The sequence below is a fragment of the Neophocaena asiaeorientalis genome, unplaced genomic scaffold (genome assembly GCF_003031525.2).
Source record: "Neophocaena asiaeorientalis asiaeorientalis breed wild unplaced genomic scaffold, Neophocaena_asiaeorientalis_V1.1 scaffold78, whole genome shotgun sequence".
In the NCBI taxonomy this organism is placed as follows: domain Eukaryota; kingdom Metazoa; phylum Chordata; class Mammalia; order Artiodactyla; family Phocoenidae; genus Neophocaena; species Neophocaena asiaeorientalis.
The window spans coordinates 422,303-434,330 of record NW_020175018.1 but is presented as its reverse complement, the minus strand read 5'-3'; the positions used below and the strand labels follow the sequence as shown (position 1 = coordinate 434,330).

The following is a 12,028-nucleotide window of genomic DNA, read 5'->3' as shown; positions in this document are numbered from 1 at the left end:
CAGAGGGTGGAAAATATCTGAAATCTAGTCCATTTGACACCCAGTTACTTAGGGTTGAGATTCCAAGTCAGTCAACTGGCAAAATCTGGGCCCAAAACCTGGAGTAGGCTCTCTCCTCACCCTCAACAGGGCAGAGGTCAAAGGCCTCCTTCCTGTACTCATGCTCAGTGCATCTGGGCCTGAACCTGAGCCATCCCTTTCTGCCTTCGGCCGCTGTTCATTACGGCCAGGTACCCCAAGACTGTGCTGCTGGTCCTCATGAATGCCAGACTCAAAAGGGGGATGGGGTAACCCCACCATCCCAGTGCTGCTGAGAGCCTGTCTTCAGGACTTCCACCTTGTCTTTCACATCAGACCTCTTAAATCTTGCGTGAAGCTATTCATCTTGTCAGCCTGGGCCACCCCTGGGCCATATGAACTCGAAGTTTATTCTCCACTGTGTAGAGAATAAGGCATCTCATTTTTATTAGTCCTAAAGCATCCCCTCTAGAGCTTAAAGGGCCACGATTTCTGCATGCAGGATATCTTCCTCCTGGCTCTTCCTGGAGGAGATGATTGATTTCTCTTACTTCCACTCCTAAGAGGCAAACCTTTCATTTGGAAAGAGCAATGGATTAGGTTGCAAGGCCTTGGCTTGAGGACTAGCTCGGTCTCTTACCAGTTATGTGACCTTGGATAAATCACTTAACTTCTCTGAGTCTTAGTTCCTTCCATCCGTAGAACAAGGCTGCTGGGAGGTCTAAGGGAGATAATGCCTGGGGATCCCAGTTGCCACTTCTGAAGCCCATGCTCTCGCTGTGGGCAGCCCTCCCACATTGTGAAATTGCCCACACCTTCAATCTGCAGAACGCTCTTGGTGCCGTGTATAAGAAATTCAGGCTTTGGTGGCAGAATTTATGAAAAAAGAATTTAAACTAAAGAATAAAAAAAAAAAAAAGGCATACATAAATAAATGTCATCATTATTTCCGACAGGTTCCAACTCCCAAAGGGCCAAAGGACCCAGGCGGCAGAGACCAGAGCATGACTGCTTCCAGGAGAGACTGGGAGTTTCAACAGACCCAGAGCCTGAGACAATAAGAAAACAAAAAAATGGGATCAAAGGATGTGTGGGGAACTTAAAGAACCACTTTGTACTCAAATCGCACAGATGGCCTTTTCAACAATAAATGGTTGTGCTCCCATGCTCCCAGCTCGCCCCGAGACACACACCAAGACAATTGGCCCATCAGGAAAGAGACCATTGTGTGAGCTTCTTAGCGTGATTTATGTGGAGGGAGGGGCTCGGCCACGTTTCCCGTGATTATGACTCTCAAATGCGATTTCGATGCGTTCATCATCCTGGACGTCTGGGATGGACTGGGCCTCTGAGGAGCAGTGGCCACCCGGTCACATTTCATCTTCTCGAGCCCGTGGAGCCAAATTAATTGTCTCATCGATTTGAGAGGCAGAGCAGCAATGGCGCTGTGGCTCACAACAGCCACTGGGAAGATGGGTCCAGGGCCCTCCAGGAGCTGATGTCTGCTTTCCCAGCAGCCAGCCAGGTCTAGGACCCTGACGGGAGCTTCCGCTCCACTCAGCAGCTTGTTGGGACAAGCCAGAGGAAAGTGCTGTCCCCAGGGCTAAGTGCCACGTTCCGAGTCTCCGTTTCCCTGCTGCCAGAGCTCCCCCGTCCTCTGCACCTGTCTGGTGGACAGAGGTAGGTCCCCAGGTCCGGGAGAGAAAAGCTCGCTGTCTTCCCAGACGGGCAATTCTCCTGCGCCTCACACTCCCCTCAATGTCATTCCGTAAGGGAATCAAATGAAGCCATGGTGCAGCTTGCTGTCTGTGCAGACTCAGCTGCTCAGCCGCTCAGAATTAACCCTGCAGGCGGAGTCTCGGCTGATAGACACTGCGGATCACTTGTCCCACTTCACGCCCAGGCTACTCCCCTGCTGGGCAGGGCACTGGGCTGATCCCCTGTTAGATTACTAATGCGACGTGTCTGATCTTTCCTAGGCTGGGAGGAGGGGTGAGCCGTGGGAGGTAAGGGGCAAATTCTCTTCTGGGCCACCCTTCTTAGGGGTCAAGTAGCCAAAGCAGCTGAGCAAACTCACCAGGGCACAAGACCCCTCTCTAAAGACACAGAGAAGCTCTTAAAAGACACAACACGGAGTGTCCAAGCTCCAAGGGGACTTCTCTAAACTGAAGTCCAGCCTCTCTGACCCCCTTTCTATGCAAATGACCCTGATCCTACACATGCCCTTTGTGTGTGAGCCATGTCTGCGCAGTTAGAGAGGGTGAGAAAGCTGCCCAGCGCCGGGCCGCACCGGAAGATACAGCAGGCAGTGAGCAGGCTGCGCTCCAGTCGCTGCCCCCATGTAGGCCTTCTGTCAGCCTCATGGCAGGACGGCCCCCTCTAAGTGTGCTCAGCCTCACTTAGCCCCAGTCCCTGACCCTCAGGAGCTCTGCAGAAAGCAAACCCAGTCAGTTTCCAGGGGGCTGTGTTCACAGGATGGAGGGACAGCATAGGCCACCCCTGCTGAGGCTGGGGGGCTGTGAACTTGACCACCTTGGCCAGCTGAAACACCCATAACTCCCAACTCCCAGGGACATTCTCAGAACTCAGCACTGGTCCCTACCCAGGCCTCACCAGGAGGGGGCTCTGTGAGGAAGGCCCCATCCTTACGTGCATCCACTGAAAGAGTGAGACACAGTGGAGGATGAGGGTGAGAGTGGTGGAGGAACAGGAAACTCTCTCTTCTCATCGCAGAGCCTCCCCTACCTGAGGGTCTGGGCATTCACATACCCGCCTCCCCAGACATCATCCAGGACGGGCCACCATCACCCATCACCTGGAGGACTGAAGGGACCCCCCCCCAAAACAAAACTGATCTCCTCACACCCACTTGGGCCCCTCCTTGGGTTCTCTCATCATCTAGAAATGTCCCTGAGATTCTGTGACTCCCTTTCTCAAAAGCCTTCAATGGCTTCCCACTGTGTCTCAAATGCAATCAATACATGAACCACCAAAGCCCTGTATGATCTGGCCCCCACCTACTTGGTCTTCCCCCTCACTAAGCTCCAGCTCCAGCGGCCCGGGCTCCGTTCCTCCAGCACGTCCTGCTCCTTGCTATCTCGGGTACTCTTCGCAGGCTGCTCCATCTGTCTGGAAAATCCTTTCCAAAGTCCTTGACTGGCTAACTCCTTTCTTGGCTTAAAGGTTATGCTCTTCCTCTCTCCCACCCCACACCCACACACAGCAATCTCTAATAATATTCTCTCTTAAAGGAATCCTTTCTTTTCCTTCATAGATGATCACAGTGTGTAATCCCGTGTGTGTGTGTGTGTGTGTGTGTGTGTGTGTGTGTGTGTGTTGGTGTTTATGTAATGCTCTCTCCCCTACTAAGACTGAAACCTTGATAAGAGCAGAGACCATGTCCCTCTCATTCTCCATAGTATCTCCAGCTCCTAGCCCAGAACCTGGCATAAAGTAGACGCCCTAAAAATATCTGATGAATGAAGGAATGAACGCATGAGTCCAGATGAAAAATGAGTGAATGGGTGGAGATGTCTTCTGGCAGCAGCTGATCCCGGCATTGTTCTCCATCAGGGCTGACCTCTCCCAACTTCTCCTGCTGCCCCTGAGGCAGGCGCTGGAACCACTGGTAGCCCAGATGCTATTTCACCTCCTTCTTCCTTGTAGGGAATAAGCTTCTGGGTCTTCTCCATTTGGGACTTTCTGAGCCAGTCTGCATCTGCCCACAGGGCCTCTCACACCACTGTGGTCCTTCTGACGCCAGTCCACACACCCGTGGGGCCACTCCCTTCAGATGACCCTAGGCCCACCATCTTGGTCCTCCGTTTTGGGTCCAGTTGAGGTGAGGTTACTGTGTGGTAAGGGATGCCCAAGAAAGAGTTAAGTTGCCAGAAGCAGAGTCCTGCCCTTGGGTTTGCTCAGCCAATCAGAGTCTGTCCTGATGAGGTAAAGCTTCTATCCTGGGTAGCATTGGTTGAGTTGGCCGGCCCCATCTCCTGCTGGAGAGAGCCATAAGGGTGCAGTTTCTGTGGAACCAGACAGAACTGGAATTAGCTCACTGTCGACTCAGGCCAGGGCTGCCTGACTCCAGGACCTGCCCCTGCTGCTTTCTACGGTGCTCAGATAGACCCTGGCATCTCCAGGGCCCCATCTCTAGCCGCCCTAGTGGAGATGACGAGGTGGCATGCACCGTGGTGTCACACCTGGGAGAAGTCTTACAGCCAGAGCACACCCAGGAGGCCTCAGTTTCCCTGCCTGGTCCCAGGAATACAGCAGGTGGCTACCAGGAAGTGACATGGAGCAGTCGTTACATGTGCTCAAAGCGGCAGCATTCAGCTTCAATAAACAAGGTCACTAGATGAATCTTCCTATATAGACATAACTTTAATAATAATAATAATTCACAGAGTTCTTCTTGTGTGCCACTTTGCTAAGCGCATTCCATGAGTTTAATCCTCACGAGAACCCTGTTCATCCATCTACTTTACTAATGAAAACCATGAGTCTCAGACAGCCTCGGTGCCTCACCTGAGGTCACAGAGCGGCAAGAGCTCACGCCTCCCATATCACTCACTATGTCTATTTTTGAACCGTCTGTTGGCATATCGGTCTCCACCGCTGGACCGCAATTTCCCAAGGAAAGAACATGACAGATTCACCCATGCATTCCCAGCACTGAGCTCAGGGTGCACCCCGAGAAAGGTCCATTGCCCAGGCCAGCGCTGTGCATGTGGTGGGAGCTCGTGGAGGTTCACTGACAATGAATGTACAGCCAAGAGCCCTCCGCCCGCCCCCATAAAGGACCTAAACTAGTGTCTGGCCCAGAGCAGGCATTTATTTCTATATTTGATTGAATAACCAACACAATATGCATTTGTCTCTCCCTATTAGCTTAGCCTTAACAGCCACAGGTAGGACCACCTGTGAGTTATTCTAGATTAGCAGCATGGCAGCGTTCCCCATGGCAGGGAGTTTAGTAGAAGTTGTCCCAGGTGAAAGAAGACAGGTAGTTTCCCTCCAGGGACAGACGATGAAGCAAGAAACGGGGCAGAATGCTGATGAGGAAGAATGGGCTGGTGAGAAAAAGGAAGCTGGGAGAGGAGAGGAAGCTGGCCACTTATTTCTACAGAAAGAGGGCGCATGCAGGCCCACCTGGAGCAGCCTTCCACCTGCCGCGGTCAGCCAGGAGTGAGCCGGAGAAAGGCAGTGGAGCCCCAGAGACGGGATGCAGTCGGCTGCTGCCCGCCTCGCCGTGTCCTTGCCCCAGCCGGAACCCCAACACTGCAACCCAAGGTCACAGGCACCTCAGACACAGCACAGAAAGCCTATGTCTGCCCCTCTCCCCCGACAGGAGGGGAGTAGACCTGGCCCCTAAGGGCAGCGCACTTCACAGGCAATCAAGTTATACAGAAATCTTGGATAACTGGACGACTCTAGGTCCTCAACTTTCATGAGAATCACAAAGCTTGAAGAGCTGCGAAGAGCCACCTGACCAATGCATAGATGGGACCGCCAGGGACCGCCATGGCGGGAAGCGGTTGCCAAAGGTCACACAGCAGGGAGTGGCACACCTGCCTCTCTACTGTCCTTTGAATCCACCTTCCTCCAATTCCCTCTGTCTTTCCCCAGAAGCATTTCATGTTCAGGGCATATCACATTTATCATGTTTTGCAAACTGGGGAAGAACTTTTGCATTTTTTGAGATGTTTGAAGAATCCCACATTCCAAGTGTCAGCGAACACCGCTGAAAGGAACAGGGTTGAGAAGCGGCAGCACGGGAGTTTGGGGAGCTGCCTTGCAAAGCCCTCTTTCCCCAGAGAGGCACTGGAGTTGGGCAGACAAGGAGCGGCTTAGGCATCGGTTTCCATTCTGCAGCAGAAGGCGGAACAGTCTCAGAACAAAGAAAAGGCATTAAGAAAAAAAAAAAGGCACGCTCCTCAGTGAGGGCTCAAAACAGATTTCAGGAAGAAGTGTTCTGCTTGACCAAAGCAAGAAGCCAGTGTCCAAGGTCTGCTTGGCCTTCCCTCTTCTCTCTCCCCTGGAGGACAGCAAGCCTAGGAAAAGGGCTGTGACCCAGCCCTTAGCAAGGAGGTTCACGGTCACCTCGGAGGCAGCCAGGACCTGATGGAGCTGAGTGCAGGTGGATGGCCTGTGCCGGTTGGACAGCCACCTGGGCCCGGTGGTTAAGGTTTTTTTTTTTGCTGAAGCACTCCTGGAACCATACGGGGCTGGAGAAAATCCTATTTACGGGAACTTCTCTCAGGAAGCATGCTGTAAGCGACTAGAAGGAATGAGCTGCTATGACTCTTCCAGTGGGTGTGAAGGGGGCAGGGAAGGTTGGGCATCCTCCCCAAGGGGCCTGCCTAACAAAAAGTGGTTACTAAGTGCCTTTCAAGGAGCGTGGGCCAAGTGGGGTGTGCCAGCTGGGCAGGGCCCGCTCCCAGGTGAGGGGGCAATCCTGAGGCCGTCCCAGCGGTCGGGCCCTCCGTCTTTTCCCTCCTCACGCCCAACACAGAGCTTCTCCATTAAGCACACGTTTAAAGAGTTTTGATTTGAAGACACGTCCAGCTGTTGCCTGCCCAGGCTGCCCACATATCTTGGCATGGCCCGGAAGCCAGGCCCCAAACCCTCGGGCCCTTCAAGGGTCAGTCAGCGAAGACCGCAGCCCTGCGGCGACCAGCGCCAGAAACCCAGCCTACCTTCAGTCACTCAAACTGTCCCCCTCACCCCCCAACTGAAGGTGGAGAGACTCCCCAGGGCGTTGAGAAGGCTGTTGCCGACGCTCTCCAGAGCCGGCAAACTCTGAAGCTGAGGCAGAAAGAACTTCTTCCTCAGATCAGGAGAAGCTAAGCCTAAAACACAAGAAAACTGAGGAACACAAGTGCAAGCGTGCCACATCCCAGCAGCCACCCCAGTGAGGAGGAAGTGGCCTGGTCTCTGATTGTGACCGACCCAGGATCAAGGGGGCCAGGCAGCCTACAGCCTTGGCAAGTCTCTGTTGAGGAGTAGAAGCTGAGACTGGGAACCAGCCAGCACAGCAAGAGCACCTACTGAGTCCCGGGCACCGTGCTATGAACTGTGTATGCAGTGTCTCATTTAATTTGCACAGCGACCCTTTGGGGGAGAAGCTACTGGCCCCAGCTGGGGGCACCGAGGCACAGAGCAGTACAGTGACTTGCCCAAGGTCACCCGCCAGCCAGCAGCAGAATGTGACTCGGAAGTCCACGCTGTGCCCGCTGTCCTCCCTCATCACAGTTATTCTTGCCCCTGGCAAGTGTAAAACAAGATAACTGTCGAGTCTGAGATCACATAATTCTCAGACAGGCGCTACTTGAGGAGCTGCCGTCCACCACCACCCCACCAGCAGGGGCTGTGCAGCAGCCTCTTCCCCACCTCCCGTCCTCAGCAGCCTGCCCCACCGCCCCATTGGGCTACGTATGCATGGCGCGCAGGGCGGCCCTCAACGCAGCAGGAAGAAGCACAAGGCCTGCGAGTTGACCAGCTGGTGCTCGCTTTCCTTTACCCTCTTCTCCCTGGTTCCGGCCAACCAACCACCACGGCTCCCTCTGCAGCAAATCAGACCAAATCCCAACACGGCCAACACGTTCAGCAAGAGAAGGGACCTGAGTGGCTCACAAATGGGGGAATACAACTGTGCCTCGGCCTGGCATCCGGGGGACCAAGGGGAAGGCTGTAGTCCAGCTCCGATCCCAACGCCCTCCACAGGCACGGGACCAGCCGAGGGGGTGCCTGCCCCAGATCAGCTTCAGCTGGGAGTCTCTAATCTTCCCTGATGCTCCAGCCGGCTGGCTCCCAGTCCCCAGAAAACTCCACTTGGCTCCACCCGGCCGTGGCCTGCATCGAACCAGCACGGCTTCTGCCGCAAACGTCTCCTCCCAACTATGTCTGCTTCGGGCCAGTGTTAAACACCAGTGAGCTCACCGTCCCTGGGCACGACCTACACCCAATAGCAGAGGGGGGCGGCATGCCAGGCAGCAGCTGGGAGCCCGGCCCGAACTAGACCTTGCCGTCGGCCAGCTAGAGAACAGAACCGAGAATTGATGGGTCGTGCTCCGTTTGGCTCTGTCGCTGTCCCTGAGCACCGTCAAACTCGCTCAGTAGATCCAGTGACACGCCAAGGGGGAGAGTCGTTCGAGCACAGGCCTCCTTGCCAAGAGCTTGCTGCCCAGATCCAAGGCCTAGGCCAGGGCTGGTCCCAAGCTCAATTCGGAGGCTCAAGGGTGCAGGCGGGCCGAGGGGGAGCCAGGCAGCCAGGGCTGTGGCCACCAGCGAGGCCCTTACCTTGCTCTCAGGGGACGGGGCCGCCAGCTGTTGCTGCTTCGCAATGTTCTCCGACAGGCACCAGCACACTCTCTTCTTCTGCTCGTGCGAGTGAGCTTCCAAGGTGAACAAGCGCTCTGCCTTCTGGTGTCAGGGGAGACAGAGAGGGGCAATCAGCGCTGCTCCCTGCTTCAGGGGCTCCCAGGACCAAGCCCAAGCCCATCCCTGGGCTCCAGAGGGTGAGGCTGCAGCAGGGAGGGGAGTGACCGCTAAAAGCCACAAATGCACACTAATCCCCGGTGACATCGAGGCAGCCAGACGAGCAGGGAAGCTGGCTCAGGGGCCAGCTGGCAAGCCGTGTGCCCACGGGTTGGGGGAAAGGAGGGAGGCAGTGGTTCCCAACACAGTGGAGTTCTGTGGAGAGCCACCGACTGCGATGGTGACGTCACCCCCGGGGACAGGCAGCACAAGGCAGCAGCTGGGGGAGCACGTGGGGAACCCAGAGGGCCAAGGTCTCCGCCCCTCTGATGCTCTACGGAGCCAGGACCCCTCCCCGGGCTCACAGAACCCCTCTGCCCCACCTCAGCACACTCATGGGATCACAAGGCCAAGGTCAGACGGGCGCCCAGACAGCGACCCGGTCCCTTTGGAAAGTCCTTGGGGAGCAATTGTGTGGCCTTGTACAGCCCCACGACTGCCTGACACGTGAGCTGGGTCTGATCAATGGCTGTGCGGCTCAACTGAGTGCAAGTCTCTACCACTGCTGTCATTTAAATCTCACTTTGCTATTTAACCTTGTTAAATGCTGCAGTCTTGTCTCCCCAACTAGACTAGAAACTCCCTCTAGGAAGGCCTTTTTCAGCCGGGCCTAGTGCAGTGCTTGGCAAGTGAAGGCCTCAGTAAGCTCTGGCTCCCTGGAGGGACTTCCGGGATGAGGTCAAATCCAGGCCAGCTTACAGGCACCAGGGAGCGGCTGGGACCCAGGGAGTCGGCCCCGCCCCGAAGGAGTCAGAATGTGCTGGGGGCGGGGAGGGGCGGGACAGCCTGCCCAGTGTTATCCTCTCCAGGACGCTCTGAGGAGGGGATGGCTAGCTCTTTCTGTCTCCGCTGGAATCTGATTATAACCCCACAGGACTGAGATTAGATTAACTCATCCAAGGAGCTAAGAGCGTGAGCTGGATGGATTGGAACAGAGAAAAAGACAGTGTTTCTACGCAGTCCTTCCTTGTTTTGCAGTTGGACAGGCCTGGTTTGAATCCCAGCTTTGCCACTTCCTAGCTGTCACCTCAGGAAAGCCTGTAAAATGGGAATGACAGTGATATCACCTACCTCCTGGAACTATTGGGAGGGCAAGCAATAACCCAGGCCTCAATAAACAGCAGCTATTGTTGTTATTAGTACTTCATTTGTTTAAGAAATATTTATTGAGCACCTATTTTGTGTCAGGGACTGTAGTAGGCCCTGGGGGTGAAGAGGGAGATAAGAGAGACTGAGTTCTTGCCCTCAGGATGGGGGCAGAGACAATAAAACAATAAACAATTAAACAGTGTAATTACAAATTGTGGAAAGGCCAAAAGGGAGAGGTCCTATCTGAGCCTGACAGACAGAGAAGGCCTTTCTGAAGGGGCAGCACTCCAGCAAAGGCTGAAGAGAAAGAGCCAGCCAGGAAAGTGCTAGGGAGAAACTGTTCCAGGCAGAAGGAACAGCAAATGTAAAGGCTCTGAGCTGGGGTGGTTATCAGCATCATCTAACAGCATTTGGGGACATAGTCTACCTGCCATCAAACCCAACCCTCAGGGATGCTCCCCTTCAGGGAAGGGCCACCCCCCATGCTAAGTGTTCCCAGGGTGCCAGCCATTCCTTTCCAGCTCCAAAGTGCTCAGCAGCTGTTCTTCCTAAAAGCATCAGAGGAGAGAGGGAAGAAAGCCCCACCTCTTGGTTTCAGGGAACTGAGTGAATGCGGTGAGGCAATCCTCCCACTTAATAACCGATTCCCTCCACTTCCCAGAACCCCCAGCCCACTGCAGGGGAAGGACACACCCAGCAAAGACCCCAAGATGCTCCAGGAAGAAACCAGGTGGGGCAGGAGCTGACTAGAGGGCCCTCTGCTCCCCGTCTCATTGTGTTGCCCCTGCGAGGGGAGAGTTGGGGCAGGGACTATGGTCCCTTCCTGCTTGGAAAGGCCATCACTCCACAAATCTGGTCCTGGTCCAAGCCTCCCAGGCCTGCCTCTACCTTTATCTCCCTGAGCCCCAACTTCCTCCTCTCTTTCTGTTCTGAAGCAGGATTCTGCCTTAATAATAATTCCCTTGATCTAAGTATCAATTTTAAAAAAGCACCTTCCCATCCATGATCTCAAGAAGGCATCTGAGGCACCAAGGACCTAACCCTAGGCCTGGCTGGGGGGTAGGGCTGGCTGTTTTAGATGGGCACACATTTTGGGGAGGGCCTTGCTCCCAAGGCTCCTCTCTAAGTGTTGCCTGAAGTTTTGGAGGCTGGCCTGGCCAAGAGAGGGAGCATGGAGACAGCTCCCTCCAGGGAGGCTGAATTCCCATCTGCCTAAGTCTGTCTGAATCAGGGGCCCCCACTGCCTGCATGGCTGCCCCTGCACGTGAACCGTCTCTCTTGGTCCACTCTGCGATCCGACTGATCAGTTTCAACACCGACAGACACTCTGCCCTCAAATATCAGGCTCCAAGGCCAAGGTTGTCAGCTGCCCTGAAAGCATCCTCACGAAACTCACTCAGAGGCAGGGCTTCCTTGACTGCAGCGTGGTTAGCTAAGCACAGAGCCTGCCAGACGTGACAGCACTGGGCCCAGACCTCTGCATTCAAATATGAGCATCCCCAAATCCAACTAGAAACATGGCACCCCTTGCCTTCTTTAAAACCCCCATCTTGCCTCAACCTCCTTGTTCCTGAATTAATATTATCCTTGTAAAAACTAAAACCTCGGGGCTTCCCTGGTGGCGCAGTGGTTGAGAGTCCGCCTGCCGATGCAGGGGACGCGGGTTTGTGCCCCGGTCCGGGAGGATCCCACATACCGCCGAGCGGCTGGGCCCATGAGCCATGGCCGCTGAGCCTGCGCGTCCGGAGCCTGTGCTCCGCAACGGGAGAGGCCACAACAGTGAGAGGCCTGCGTACTGAAAAAACAAACAAACAAAACCCCTAAAACCTCTTCTACTACAATTTACATTTGCTCATTTGCTGTGACAGATGTTCTCTCATTTTATTCAATTCTCTCAGTGACCCAATGACATAGGGAGGAAGGAAAAACACAGCTGTTACCGTTTTTCAGATGAGAAAACTAAGGCTCAGAGAGGTGAAGTCAGCAGCCCCAGGAGGTCTCAGGAGAGGAGGGATTCAAAGTCTGTCTTCCGCCTCCTCCAGAGCCTTCGATCTTGCCTCATTTGTTTAACAGTCTATGTACATTACAAAAAATGTGAGATCTTCCTCTTAGCTTTTATTTTAAAGGATCAATAAATCATTGGTGATGTCTCTAATGGAGAGTAACTGAATATGAAAAGCTCTCCGCCTGTTAGGAAGCTGACAGAAATAATAGCTACCATTTATCAAGCACTAACCGTGTGGCAGGTTCTGTGCTAAGTACCTTGGACACAGTATCTTACTGGATCTCATTTAATCATTACAACAACCTTACAAGGTAGGACTCCTCAGCCTTGGTTCAGAGATGAGTATGTGACTTGCTCAATCTTGGCAGGGCCAAGATT

The 12,028-nt window shown here is 54.2% G+C and overlaps 1 protein-coding gene across 5 annotated transcripts in view; it reads right to left on the bottom strand.

Annotated features, from left to right (window-relative positions):
- RGS3 (regulator of G protein signaling 3) overlaps positions 1 to 12,028 on the bottom strand; it is a 128,746-nt gene that overhangs the window by 54,441 nt on the left and 62,277 nt on the right. For 3 of the 5 annotated variants that reach the window (XM_024762166.1, XM_024762167.1, XM_024762172.1), the window contains one exon: positions 8,320 to 8,442. In XM_024762166.1, the coding sequence (XP_024617934.1) occupies positions 8,320 to 8,442 (123 nt within the window). Of the gene's footprint in view, positions 1 to 823; positions 4,044 to 8,319; positions 8,443 to 12,028 lie in introns of those variants that run through there. The other 2 variants (XM_024762168.1, XM_024762171.1) reach the window with 1 other exon arrangement.